The following is a 15,832-nucleotide window of genomic DNA, read 5'->3' as shown; positions in this document are numbered from 1 at the left end:
GAAGACCCAGCATACAGTATGGGGTTTCAGACTACCCATTACGATCGGTCATTCAGCAAATTGGTGTTCTACAACAAAGAAAAAAGAAGAAAGAAAGAAAGTGACAGGACAAGAATTTGATTCCCCATTGTATATTTACCTGCGCGTGAAAATATAGATTAATGGAGATTGCAATATTGAGTATATCCGCCCCAAAATGCGGTGGATTACACCAGCCTGTGTTCAGTCTCATCAACCCTTGCAGTCGGAGTATCATCTAGCAGGAGATCAATTGAGTAAACGGCAAAGCACACCAATAATAAACTAAATTCAGAACAATGGATAATTCTTTCCATGTATATATGACCAATAAAGATCAAAACAACGCCATTTTAGTCCAAAATATATACTTTATTAGTTGTTTTGAACGTGCGTATTAGTTAACACATATTTAAATGTTACTCAGCTTAACAATTCAACATGAAATAGAGATATCCCAAAATAAATGTGCACATATATCCTGTGACTGGTTATCATATATCTCACAAGACCTCCTGTATAACTATAAATTTGCTGCATACAGTAATACTCCACAAAAATCATACCTTTAAAATTATTATATATATATATATATAAGCTGTGTTTTCCAAGTTAATCGCCTCACACAGAATGTATCTTCTTGACTTTTTAACGTCGAATTCGAGACATTAGATGAAGTTTTCATTGGATATATTTATAAAATAAACTTACCAAACATGTAGATAATGAACAAGAAAGAACAACTGGACAGGGTGCTTTGGTTAAACTGACAGAACCTATTGAGCAAAGTAAGTACCTTATATTGCCAATAAAGAGGTATGTACATTCACATGTGAAAGCCTTAAACAGATGACAGAACTGATACGGTTCACGATATACTGGTGTACGGTCAACGGCTAAGAATGTCCCTTGCGTGATTGCAACCACGGCGAAACATTCTGCAGAAATTGAATACAAAGACCGTTAATTAATGCTATTTACAATAGCATTAACAAATTACTTGTTTACTGTTAACTTTCCTGTAAACATTGATTTATACATGTACAGTACAACACTATATAGCACAGCGACAAAACTGGCAAAACTGATTGAATTAATAAGGAACTTATCCGGCTACATCCTACTGTTCGATCCTTTTCTTTGCGATGGCGTTTAATGAGTAATCATGGAAACGTAATACACATTCATTGCAACAGAATAATGGTTAATTCGGCTTGGACCCGAATCGCCATCGTGCGGGGAAATGTACCAAGCTGACCTTCTAGTGTCGATGATACAGTTATATTGCAGTATAGGTCGCTCTCCATCCAAGGCTATATCTTCTAGGCGACTAAAACACGACGTCCCCAGTAATCCCCATTACACCTACATGGCTACATGCTATCTCATAAAATGGCAGACTTCGCCGCTTGGGAGCGTAGATTTGGGTCAGAACCCGTTCTGGCAAATTGGCTGCCTCTGTAACAACAATCATAAAACATACAAACATAAAACTGTATTTACATTTATTTACTTCCATTTATTGCTGAATAAAAACTGGAAACACATTTTATCCTCAAACTTGGTCGCAATGCATTTTGTTCTACATATATAATTTGCTTTCTTTAATTCTATTTTTTTTTTTTGAGGAGAGGGAGCAAGAAAACCTTCCTTTATCGATTAAGTTTGCTTAATCACGTTTTACATCAACTTTTTTTCTCATTTATAATACTAATAAGTAATCTATTTTAAACGAGGAAACAGACAAATGGTTTATAATTTCTTATGTTATACTCGCAACGAAATGGCTTAAATACTGCCGAGGTGGTGTAAACCCCTATATTCATTCATTCATTATGCTTTGCGTAATTCTAAACCCATTCCTAAATGCACGTTTTCATATTTCCACCACGCTCATCGCGCTATTGATTCCGAATTTACCCGTATTAAATTGATGAATATGCACATGGTTTCCTCCTGACTGCGAGCATGACAGTAACCAGATGTTCACATCAAAGAGGGCTGATGGAAGCAGCCAATAAAGAGATGATTATTCAACAGTTGTCTAGAGAGTTTTGATGTCTGGTCACTGAATGAGTGACCAAAGAAGAGGAGGGGCTGTACCCTTATGACCACTGTGGACAGACCACTATGGACAGGTATATAGGGTACAGACAGACATCCGGGTGGTCGTCTTGACAATTGGATTAACCATGCTGATCCCGGGTATATAATATCAGGTCGTGATCTGAACGCTCCGATCTCATCAGCCCCTTGTCCAGAACAAGACAAGGGTGACGGCCAGACAAATGTCGCTAGTTGGCTCTTCTGTCTGACCAGTTTGCGGACACCGCTTGTCTGTCGCTCGGACCTCTTAGAGAACCAGGGCCTGGGGACAGTTGGGGACAGGTCCGTCGGCGGCCCTGTGGTGAAGCGGGATGAGCGGCGACAGTGGTCATTCAAGATAGCTATCTGAACAGTGATAACCACATGTAAGTTACACAGGCTCCGTTTGATGTAGGAGCTGCTGAGATAACAATCTCAACGAGGTGCCGATGGTATACAGTTCTCCAGGAGATGCCCCTATGTCCTGAAGGATCGCTGTTGACCAGTAATCAGTGTGATCTGAGAGCATTAACCAGTCTCTTCGGCGGATCGGAACAAAACAATCGGCGGGGAGAGTGATGGGTCTGCCGGCGGGGGCTTCTGTACAAGCCGGGCCGTGTCCCCTCTTGCCTGACAAGACATGCGAGCAGACAGACGATAGGCCACAGACACCGACTTAATGACACGACCTGAGGCCAAATTCCCGGTAACGCAACCACTCGCTTTGTCTTCCGACAGACGGTCCGCACAAAGTGGCCAGATCGGAATAATCAAAGGTATCTACACAGTTATTGTGCTTGCCTGTAATCCCATTATAGGGAGGAGCAGGTTCGCATCATGTGACTGGGATCGACCAATCCCAACCCACCAATCTACAGATTAGGAGCAAGTGTAAGCGGTATAATAAACCGGTGCCAGAAATGGTCAATACTGAACGAAATATAAACACAGTACTCATGGAGATTTAGAATGATCCAAATGTGCCACTAACGTAATCGTGATCCTCAATGACACTTAATTATTGTGCAAAAATACGATACTGATCAAATAATGCAAATTGTCCATTCATGGAGATCAATGTCACCTGATATACCCGATTCCGACACTAATCAAATTGAAAACAACAGAAAAAAAAAAGAAAAAAAAAACAAAACAAGCAAAGGTAAATTGCCAAAAGTATGTCAATGACAAAAAGTATGTAAATGACTGTATCTTGAGTGTCTCTTTTCCATAATTTGATTCCTATAGTCAAATAATAAAAATGTTGGTCATCAAAATTTTTCTCATTGTATGGTAGCATACTTTTGGATGTTCAGGTAAAACTCAGGTGTGACTTTGTCATAGCTGAATCTGATTCCCTTTAGTCCAGCCGTGTAAACATTCATTTTTATTACCTCAACATCATGCTTTGATGAAAAATTGCAATCAAAGCACAACTGCGTGAGATACCTATATTTGAACTCGACCTGAGAATTACTCTTGGAGTACGGGTTTGAAATTCAAACTGACGGCCATTCTTGGAAATCTGTTTACAACTTCTCATATTTCTTTACAAGTTAACGCCTCATTTATTATTCCTACATTATTTCTTACAAATTTCTTTGGGAACTGTGTTACATAAAGGTTGCTTTGGAAATGGATCTCCAGATAAACGACTTGGAACGCCCCTTTTGTAGTTTTACCAGGGATATACCAATGTTGGACTTCACGCATAGATGGCAAGATTCTGTTCCAAATCTAAACCACGCTGAATCTAAAGCTACTTTTAATTCACTTTCAGTTTCGCTTTTTTATGAGACACATTTTGTTTGATTCTGATTTATTCAGCCACTTAAGCGGACCAGTTAAAAGTTTTTCGTGAAAGTTGATTAATTTGTTGGAAGAAAACCTTCAGTGTTGACATGAAAAGTATCATTTCAAAGCTTATGTATGGGCGTTTGAAAGCGCGTTTAAACAAACCAAACTTTAAGTGAAATACGGTAAGTTTGTAATTTCAGACTTCATTACACGGATATGAGGCGTAGACTTACTCGGGATTTGACTCACGGCTTCGCGACCGTGACTTTTTCCTGCGTACCGGACCAGACGGTGGGGGCATCAAGCTGCGATCACCAGCAAGCTGTAACTAAAAAGACAAGAAATAATGATAAAACAATGACAAATATAAAATGGAGCATGGAGAACACAACCAGAGCATCGAAGACTGTGTGATGATTGGTAAATGGTTAAGTGTAACAGGTGATCACATGCAAATACAATATGAAACTCTCAATACCTCGCAAGTCATACACAGTAAACAAGAAAACTATATGCACACCCACCGGCATATAGTCATGAACCAATGTATGCTAAATGAGAAAATGTAACTTTATACGTTAAACATATGAACATGCTCAAGGCCAGGTATACAATGATCCTATGCAATCCCCACAATCAGGCAAACTCCCTCTAACATTCATTTATTTGATTGCTGTTTTACGCCGTATTCAAGAATATTTCACTGATACGACGGGGGCTCCCTTTAATAAACCGTCTATATGCAAGCTGTGTATAGAATCGGAAAGATTCCAACGCACGCATACTTTTTGATCTTCACCGTGATATTTTTGACTGTCGACAAAATAATGAACTATTTGCTTCTAATTCAGGAAAGAAGGAATTTGTAAAAATCAATGGAAACGCAAAAAGAAGGTTTCTCGATAAATTACAGCCCACTGACGAGTTTTGCATATAGCAAGGCCTTTAAAAAACCAAGAACATCACACTGCGAACCTGTTAGAACCATTTTAAAAAACACAAAGCAGAAAGCACACGGGAAAACCCGAAACGCGTGGAAGGGCCGATTCGGTTTCTCTTTTCCTGCACTTATCTATATTGGAAGATAACCCTCTTGAATGTGCAACTTATTAAAAATCTTTCAAATGTAAAATCAGACACCTTGAATTTCGGCACCAGAGGTCAATTAATATTAAAGCAGCAACACATACATGTATGCAGTAAAATTACATTCAAGATCAGAAACACACGCAATCCGATGACTTGATGCAACTCTGGGTAGTACCGTACATTAAATATTATTCAAAACCTTTCACTCATATTTAGTGTTTCAATATTCCACACACATTATTTAATAGAAATTAGACACCTCTGAGTATTATTGGTGAAGTATTAAAACAGAAACACATTGAATAGCTTGAAATGTACCGTATTCCAGACACTTATAATTGGTGCCACTCTATCTGACTTTGTACACGTGTTTTTAAATCCGTTCCTGTTTTAATACCATTTAATACGATGCGGAAATTATCATTTAGACATATTTTATGCCTTGGACTCTAAGCCATTACAACACAACGGGTAACTTCTTATTTCCCATCTTCGAAGAATCCTTAACAGGTTCTCACCAGCATAGCAGTTACTGGTTTGTTTTTTGGTTTTTTTTTTTTTGGTTTTTTTTTGTTGATCGATAATTGGCTCCAAACGCATTCGTCAATTACTGGACCAAACTGGTATGAGAGACATTCTGAGTGTTGAGTATATCTATAAGTCTGCATATCCAGCTACCAAGCACAATAAAGAGACGATGGATATGGATATCTTTGACTCCAAGGCATTAAAATATAACGATAAATTCATTACCACTCATGGCTGTACAACAATTAGGAACTTTCAGAGCTCTTAACTTAGCATCAGTATATAATTTGATATTCCTGTCTTAATTTCGTAAACTAATGACGTCCCAAAGGTAAAATTGGGAACGATTTTGTTTAAATATATGCATTAAATAATACACACCATGGCGATCATTTTTTTTAACCAATGGCTATAATTACAACCTATGAAAAAAAAGTTAACAAAATATATATCCATCTATAATTTGTAATGTATATGGCCATTTGCTGAGTGCGTCGCTGAATTACGTAAATATATACAAGATTGGTTATCATAGAATCTCAATACTTCACCTCGTTGAAGAAATGTAGGGTGAAGCATTATATACAACCGAGACAAAGCGTGTCAGTTTACTGTTTCTGGGGTGGGTGTGGGAGAAGGGACTGCTATAGCACCATCTACCCCCATCCCCCATTAAGACCACTATGTGAAAATAACTGATGTAAGCGTGTGGTTAAGCGTGTAGTTATCATGGATATTTTCTTGTGTAGGGGGTTGAACCGGGCATTCCGTCAGAGGGTTTAACGATCTGCTCTTCGCCGTCCACAACTGCGCGGTGGGCGGTGACACGGTGGCAGGCCGAGCCGATCTAACTGATATACACTGATCGCCCATAAACACTGTATACAAAACAACCAGCAATCACCACGGGTACTAAAACCCACAATATAACCAACAATAATGAGCAACGTCAAAACCCCACAATAACCAGTCAGGTTAAACCTCACAATACACTCAACAATGGCGAGTAAATACCGAAGCTTTGCAATAAGGTTAACAATAGCTGGCAAATCAAAACACACAAAACAACCCCTACAGTAAACTAGCAACACTTACACTTTGACCATATACGTGTAGACGGCAATCACCGGTGGTACTACTGTTAAGCAACTGACTCCGCAACTCGCTTTTATCGTGTCAAACTACATAATACGCTAGTAGATTTCCAGATACCATTCATATACAAAATAACGTGAAACATCTTGGCAAGTTTTACTATCTGCCAAGAGAACATTTTCTTTGTGCCCTGGAAGTGTCAGTGTTTTTGAGATGTGCAATAACATGATTTCACAAACAAACTACAGACGACAGTAATGTTTTGGCAAGATCCATGAGACATCTTCCCACTATGTACTTAACACAGCCACTTCAAAAAACTCTGTCACAATGGTACCATGCATTCGTGTAAAAAATTATACATGTTCTTAGAACGTCTCCATTGTAAAAATCGTATTTTCTGAGGGTACATTTAGAAAATAAACACTAGCTTTCCTACAAGGCAACTTGTTTTAGAAACCAATTCATGCAAGCACATTAAGACGATATTGGTCTTGACACTGGCAAAAGAAGCGATAACAACAGATAGGAAAACTATATACCGTAACTCAGGGGATATCAAAGCTAATTTTCGAATGTCCTTTTTTTTTTTTTTTTTTTTTTCTTTTCTTGTTCATAGGATTTACAGTTACAATCGGAATGTGTTCAAAGAAATGTATAATAAATTTATCCTCCTATAACGTTTTATGCACATGCATGCATGTATAAACTCACCGAACCCTTCCGGCGAACTTGCGGGGAGGTTTTGGAGCTGTTTGGTGGTGTGATACGCGAATCGAACACATCCCCATCTCCGTCTCCCTCCCAACTTTTCCTGATCATAGGGCCGAGCTGGGAGCCCATGAGAGAGGACAAAGCTTTGGAACGACTCTTACGGAATGATGCCGTCCGTAGGAAAGATTCGCTTATAGCTGAAGAAAAAAAAAAGAAAAAAACATGAAGACAAAACAGTGCGAGATAAATATAAAAAAAATATATAAGTATAGATCTGGTATAAGTTTAATTTTTGTAGTTTAGCACAAAAATATTGCGATTAATGTACATTATTAAAAGTACTAATATGATTATATAAAGTAGATAATTGCTAAGATTTTAGGTTAGGATAAGTGGAATGAGTTAAAAGTATACTAAAGGAAAACGCACTCGTAAGGAAGTGAACAATTAGGTTTTTGACAAACAGTGTATCACAGCTTTGGATATTTTTTTTTTTTACCGAATATTGGTTAACAAGATCTATACCTGGCCCGTTTACACTAGTCGATGCATGAAAAGATAGGCAAAAGATAAACATTCTTCCGATACGATCTGACAAAAGATACTGTAGGTGTCGTTTTTTTTGAAGCCGAAAGTATATATACTTATAGTAAAGATTATTAATCCGGTTTAAACACATCATTTACGCAGGTGAGGATTTTCAGTTTTCTTTCTTTCTGGAATGTGTAAGCAAAAGAAAAATTGAGCGAAAAAGGTAAAAAAAAAAAAATACAATGAATAAAAAACAAGAACAAAAAAAATCACGACAGATAAATTATGCTATTAACATTGTTCACGGGTCTAATTTGTCTTTCTGTCGAATGTCGGAGAAGAGTTGTGCTTTAATAAATAACTAATGATGTAATAATCTGCAATGCTATAACTTAGCTATAGCCGCAATAAACGGTAATTGTGGAGAGTCTGACAACATCATGCTAACGTATAGGTATATGTATGTGGCTGATGTTTATCAACTCTCGCGTTTTTCCGCCAGGTGCTTTTCGTATTACATACTGAGCATACAGCGGTTCGTTTGAACATCTAAAGGCAAATAACATTGGTGGACACATAAAGATGGCTTGTCGACCAAAGGTGCTTGTATGTACGACTCCGGAAAAAAGCCAGAAAAAAATCCCGATCTTTTTCCATGCATGACTTCAAGCCGTGTTTCGGGACTGGTTATGAAATTAAAATGTTTGTGGAGAGGAGTAAGAAGGCTACACCAAGGGATCGGAAGGGGAAGCCAGTTTTCTCATCGATACTGTGAGAAAACAGACAGACATTGCACAGTCGGAGCTATGGTGTTCTCCAAACTTCCCAGTCCCTCGGGCCAGGATGGGTAAAGCAGATGGTGAGGGGGAGAGAGTGAGAAGCCATGGCTTTCTGACGAGCTCTATGGCGTGAGGCGATAGATGACGGCCCACGACCAATGATGTGTTTTACGAGCCGAGTAAAATAGACCTCCATCATCACGGAGAAAGTGAAACTTTGGCAAATGTGTGCCGCTTAACACTGGTAGGCAGCCTATATTTCCGGCGTCAAAGGCCGGTATACAGATATCTTACATTTCACACATCACAAGAAAGTGTCAGAGAGCGAAAACTATCATCGCCTTCAATTTATAAACAAGCCACAAGACATATCTGTACAGGATACCCAGCCTGACTCAACGGACATACCGAGTCAAATAATACGCAAAGACCTGTGTGTTTTCATGTAGACGTCGATGGGTATAAAGACAAACAAGAATCAATTCGAAATGTAATTATGTTTCCATGTACATGCCTATATGTAAACCAAATACCAGTGAATTCGAAATGCATCTATGTTTCCATATATATGCCTATATGTAAACCAAATACCAGTAAATACAACACGCATCTACGTGAAAGCCAAATAAAAGTTAAATCGAAATGCATGCATGTTATGTCTACATGTAGATGTCCGCGTAAGACAAACCTAAATCAGACTTATGTTTCATTGCAGATGTCTACATAAACCAAAGACGAATCAATCTGAAATGCACTTGTTTCCATGATGATGTCTGCGAAAGCCAAACACGAGATAATTCGAAATACATCTGTGTTCCTGTTGATGTAAAATGAAGTCGAATCGATTCGAAATGCATTTATGTTTCCACGATGATTTTAAGCTAAACCAAACGCCATTCAGTTCGATGTTTCCATGCTGATGTCTGCAGAACAAACCCAAATCAATTCGAAATGCATCTATGTTCCATCCATGATGTTTGTTTAAGCCAATGACAATGTGAAATGCATCTATGTCTTCCTGTTGGTGTGAACTAAAGCCAACGTCGAATCAATTCGAAATGCATTTACGTTTCTACGTTGGTTTCTAACCGATACCTAAATGTTAGCAATTCCCAAATCCATTCGACACGCAACTATGTTTCCATGTTGGCGTCTAAGATTTCTACTGGCATGAAAGGGCATTCAAGCCATCGCTAGAGACCACCAACTGCTGTTAATTCACAAATAGGCTGATAGAAATGAGAACTGAGTATTACAGATAAGGGAATTCCACACTCTCTGGCATGAGTTATAGATATTGGGCAACTGAACGTCATTATACAGGGCTCTGGGTGCATGGTTTACCCAGCGCGGATCAGAGAAAGTAAAGTCCGCTTCGGGCGATACCTGGTCAACACAGGTGTGTTATCTTCTCCTGCCCACCTGTATGTGATTAGTGCCCCCTCTAGGTCTGCATATAATCCAGACTGAATATCGTTATAATGTTACAATCGGCCTCGTTAGAAAGTCATTTAAAGTCGAGGAGCAGGAACACGGCGCTGTACACGAGCCTCGTCATCATAACAAACTTCACACGCCACGGTTGTCTGGGAGCTGATTAAACGTCATTTTACAGACGAGATTCAGGGGCTATCGGAGTCGCTCACCCGAGAGATGTCTACCTGTGCAGGAGCAGATAACGGTGATTACCTGAGAAACCTTAATCAAGCTTTTGGTAGGTCTTCAGGTAAGGAACAAAGCTGCCCCAATCGGCGCCTGATCCCGCCGTCGGGAGCAAGACGATCAGCGCTCCCGAATCAGGGTCGATCTCCCAGTTTTGTAATTAGTTATGCAAATGAGTGTCTGAGCTGGGGATTGCTTTAACCAGTCATTGATCAGTTTATACACCTTGAGAGATTAACACAGAAATATCAGTATGATTCATCTCGTTGTTCAAATCAGTGTTATCATCAAAAGTTTTGGCCGCGTGCTGCTTGTCCGGATGCTGCCCCTCTCCCCCCCCCCCCCCCACTATATAGGGGTAAAGAGAACAGCTCACTGAAACATGCACCCTTAAGGGGCTTCTCCATCAATTTTCTTTTCCTTGAAAGTTATTCCAAACGAACCCTAGCCCCAGAATGGCCGTTAGTCAATTAGCCTGCTTAAATATAACAGCTTCTAATTATGGCGTCTTCAGAAAACGGTTTAATTTACCCAAGGTGTGAGAAAATTGATCTGGAGTGAATTGATGAACGACACCCCCGAGGGGGTAGCAAGAGTCCCCAGTTACACGGTGGTGTGAGGTGGCGAGGGTGGCGGACAGAGATACCCTCCCGGAGACTTGGAAAACCACGGCATGTAAGGTGGGGGTGATGATGGGGTTGGGGATGGTGATGAGGTTGGGGGTGGAGCCTGGGACGAAAGCAGACTATTAATAAAGACCACAGCATGGAGAGTAAAACCAGAGCAGCGACGACAGTGTGATAGTTGGAAAATTGTCACCAGTAACCGGTGAAATCCGACATTTGTCAGTTCACCTCAGTTGTGCATTTATTGTAACTGTTCAATGTAAATGTTTAGTAGATGTAAATAGTATTTGGTAGTACTTACAAGTTCCTCGTGGCTTAAGCATAATTATGTACAAAAAATATGCAGTGTTGTTAATGGTCTATAAAATTACTCAATATGCTGGGATGTCCTCACAACTAATAAACAATCACATAAAAACAATGCAAAGGCGCCAGGCCTCTGGGACATGTATCCTGGTTTATGCAAGAATACAATGTAAAAGACCAAAACATTTCTCAAACGGAACCTTGTATCTGTTACGTCTTGAGAAATGTGACCAAACCCTGTCCAGCTTCACTCCTTTCCCACAAGACCCACACACCCACATCCGATCCATGAATAATATCCCCGTATCGCATTATGCCATATTATCAGATAATACTCTGCTAGAACCAGTTATCCGCCTCCTGCGACAAGACAGAGGCATCTTGTGCACAATAAAGACGGATCAATTCCCAATGTTTATTCCGGCTGATTCCTGCCTATCAATTTTATACGCTATGAAATGGAATATCAGAGACGCATTTGGATAACATACCGGCATAAGGGCAAGACATCATATTTTCTTCGCACACATACACATCCCTCTATAAGCAATTTATTCATAAGGTTTTGGGGAACCAAACAACCATGACTCGGTTTTATTACAAATCCCACAAATTTATGTATATAGCCCGTTCAAATAAACATATAAAGATGTTCCATGCATTATATCTTTATTTGATAGTCGTTCAATGTTATATTCTAGAATTTTTTTCACTTATACATGATGTGATGGCTGTCAGCTTTCTGGGCGGTAGAAATCGTAATATCTGGGGTCAACCACCGTCCCTTGGCAAGTTGCTGACCAACTTGCGTGCTGTTTTGGTTGAAAAAAAAGTGATCTTCACGCATCTTCACATTCGCACATTCTATACAGTAAATATACACATGATTAACCTTCCGGTGCTGTGTATCAGTGCCCCAGATATAGGCTGTTGATGTTTGGTTGATTAGCTGTAAACTAGCTGTGACTGGATTCGAACTCATGACACAATGATCACAGAGTTTTCCCATAGCAAGAAAAATAATGACACGGTTAAGCAAGTAAGAGCATATTTCGACATACTTGCATGATGATGGTAAACAATGCCTCGATTTAGGAACTCACTGAGATAATGTTATTTTATTTATTTACTTTTAGCACCATATCTCTAGAAGTGATAATAGGTGAGGCGATAAAAACACGCACGGAAAACTTGCTTTCTTGACTTCTCTCTTCTCGAAAACGAAGGTTCATGCAAAGTAAAAGGAATATAGCCGACTACAACGGCTCATATCGATCAGCCAGGTAAAGCGTTGCTGTTGTACCAATCAGCCTTACTGACTCAGCCACACGGGAGTCCCTTGGTAATTCCGCGCGCTCTCTGATCAGTATTTCTAATTCAACAAAATCGCGCCTGCTTAATGCCTGCACCGTGTAATGACTGACAAATGAAAACACGAACAATACAGATGTTCGCACAGAGAGACCCGCTTGTTCGCCCGCCAGGCCGAGTTCAATGCTCGCGGAAAAAATGGAAAATTTACATGTTGATAACAATATCATATTAATCAAACACGCCGTGAAATGTTTGTTGTAGCCTGATTATTACAAAGTCATTATAAAGCTTTACTAAATTCACATTACATACACGTCAGCGAACCGGGGACGGGCTGGCAGAGTCATCAATTTCTACCCTCCAGCCATTGTTTCGCACTGCGGAGCTCGCGGAGAGAGAGTGAGCGTATAGGCGAAAATCTACATTCGTCGAACACGGCATCGGTGAATTAGGCATCAGGCATCGTATATAGCCCATTCCGCTTGGCTGATCTGTCAGTACCCACAGTGGCTTTCAACAGCCCATAATTGATGCAATACTCAACTAATATTCAATCCAACTGGAGTGGGTAAACGAAATCGCTTTTATTTGAAGCGGTCTGATCCTAACCAAAATCACACACGCCTCATTCAGCGAAAGGTGTTGATGCAGAGATAAAAGCGGCTAGGTGTGGACAGAGAGCTGGGGAGAACAAAGACAAAGGTATATACTCACACGTAGTGATCGGTGGCTGTGTTTGACGGCGGGACAATAACAGTTCTGTGGAGACAAACAAGGAATAAACAACATCAGATATCATGTCCTAACAAACGGTTCCCCAGGGGATCCCAATATTGTCAAGGTGGGTTAACCAACCTCGCCAGACCCCACCGTACCGGTATGCCGGTCAACGGCCGGGCTACACAGGCCCGGGGAAATCATAAAGCATGGAAATTACATTGGGCTGTGGGTCAAGAACTTTGATCCAGCTCGTCCTACAGGCCCGGGCTACAGGCATATTATAGGATCTAATGACTTCTTCCGACAAACTGTTATCAAGAGAGAGATAGAGGGAACGTATGAGTAATCAGTGCATAATATCAAAAGTAACAATTTAACGGTTAACAATACATAATAAATTACATTTACTGGAGTTAAACAATACACAATCCAAACTGTGACATAACCATGACGGACTGAATGATTAACGCCTCATCGACAATTTTTCAGCCATGTGATAAATATGAATAGTACTTATTTTAGTTTTGCGCGGCAATCAGAGAGAAATTGTGAATACAGAAAATCTCCTTGTACTGACAGAATAACTTCCTGTAACGATGAAACCTTCCCATACGAAGGGAAGAGGTGGTGCTTAGTACACAGTATAACGGTTACAGCCAAGGATGAACAAGACAAGGGGATTGGGGACGAAGTTGTGCAAGATATACAGTGTACTGTAATTTTACAGGGGTCGGGATTTTAACTTCATGCTATACCACGCGAGGGATCGATTCCACCAAGCCACTTTTGATAAGTCAGAATATGAATTGCAATTTCAGAGCTTTTTTTTATCTAAACTTAAAATTCTGACCACCTCATGGATGTTATCTTACGACAGATGCGTTAAAATTCAGGACAGAAAACTAAGCACTGTGAAGAGGTCTTAAATTTTAACGTAGGTCAGAAATGGCTTCGTGAAATCAGCCCGTGACTTCGAGACACCCACATGCCATGCAAGAACGATTCAGTGCACTTAGTTTATATATACCTGCAATCCAACGGTCGACCATGAGCGTAATTTGTACACATATATATGTATGACAGTTAATGCAGACAGTTAACCATATACGGTTTTAGATTCAAGTCCACTGAGATAACGTATAGAAAACACAAAACCTGATATTATAAGCAAAATCATGCGATTAAGGAAGGCACTACAAAACTTCTTATCACTTCAGGAATTTTGGACAAACTGACAAAGGAGGAATTCTACGAGAAGTTTACAATCGTCAAAGCTACTTATGTGTTCACACAATAATATACATCAAAAAACAACACATAAGAGCCATACAGATATGTGATATTCATCCAATTTTACAAGATCTGCACACAATGGAAATGTAAGGAGAATTCATATAAGCCACATTTACACGCAAAGGTAAACCAGGAGAACTCAAATGAACAACATCTACACACCACGGTATGTAAGGAGAATTCATATTTCAACAATGATTTTGTCAACAAAATAAAAACATTGCAAAAATTACTTACTGCACGTAAAAGAATAATAATAAAAAAAGATAAACAAACTTCTCATTTACGACTGTTGGTAATTTGTGATATACTGTCAAGAAAAAAGTAAACAATAATGCAAGGAGATAAAAAAAAAAAAAGGAAAATGACATGCTCACTCTGTAAAGCTGTTTTTAAAATAACTGAAAGTTATAACCTATAGTTTTAAGGTGAGAAAAGCCCATGAGTTCAAGTATAAGATGGTGACAATCCAAGTAATACAGCAATTCAGTTACAGGTTAAGGTAGAAAATGCATGCATCTTCTAAGTCTTATATATACCATACTCAGTATAGGACGCTTGGTAGGATGTTACTTGAAGTTTTTAAGTGCATTGCAAATGTCATTAACCAACTAAACACAATTTAGGCATGCTTGAGAATAAAAAAAGCTCCCATTTTCTTGTTAAGAGCCAATGTAAACTTCATTTTGGGATTATTTTTTTTTCGCTGTTGTAGGTGAAGAGCCTTATATATGAGATTGGAATAGTCCAGATACAGCAGCGGAATTTTGGAGAGGAAAACAAAATATTCCCATAAAAAGCATTCCGTGAATGTTTATACAATAACTTACCTGTGAAGTGATGATCGTCGTGTATAGTGCCACAGACAGACACAACGTCAGCCACACCTGAGGTCACCAGATAACAATGGTCGAGAGCTTGGTGCAACATGGGACACAAAACACCAACACAGGAAACATCACCATTCAGCCTTATTCCCATTCAAATACTACAACTAACCACATGATTTTATGTTCTGACCGTGATGGTTTATCTTTCTACGATTGTTTTTTGACAAAATACCGGCAATCATTTTCTAGCAGACAGGACAGTTTCTCGCCTTTCTTGGAGCAATTTTCGTTGTCATAAGATGTGTGTCACAGGATACGTGTGGAAGATACGGCGACTAAAGCCGTCAGATCACGGATAACCCAATTGCTTTACCAATAAACATGGTCAAGTATTGATGGAGCATGGGTAATCGCTCACGTGAACTCCCTAGAACAACAACAGCAA

The 15,832-nt window shown here is 39.5% G+C and overlaps 1 protein-coding gene across 1 annotated transcript in view; it reads right to left on the bottom strand.

Annotated features, from left to right (window-relative positions):
• Positions 1-380: 380 nt before the first annotated feature.
• LOC135474708 (uncharacterized) overlaps positions 381-15,832 on the bottom strand; it is a 57,730-nt gene continuing 42,278 nt past the window's right edge. The window contains exons 6-9 of the mRNA XM_064754271.1: positions 13,259-13,303; positions 7,327-7,523; positions 4,134-4,228; positions 381-1,476 (exon numbers count right to left, since the gene is read on the bottom strand). Coding sequence (XP_064610341.1) covers positions 1,404-1,476; positions 4,134-4,228; positions 7,327-7,523; positions 13,259-13,303 — 410 coding nt within the window. The 3' untranslated portion in view covers positions 381-1,403. The remainder of the gene's footprint in view (positions 1,477-4,133; positions 4,229-7,326; positions 7,524-13,258; positions 13,304-15,832) is intronic.

This window comes from Liolophura sinensis, chromosome 9 (assembly GCF_032854445.1).
Source record: "Liolophura sinensis isolate JHLJ2023 chromosome 9, CUHK_Ljap_v2, whole genome shotgun sequence".
Classification (NCBI taxonomy): Eukaryota; Metazoa; Mollusca; class Polyplacophora; order Chitonida; family Chitonidae; genus Liolophura; species Liolophura sinensis.
Note: the sequence above shows the minus strand (reverse complement) of the source record. Positions and strands in the feature narration are given on the sequence as shown.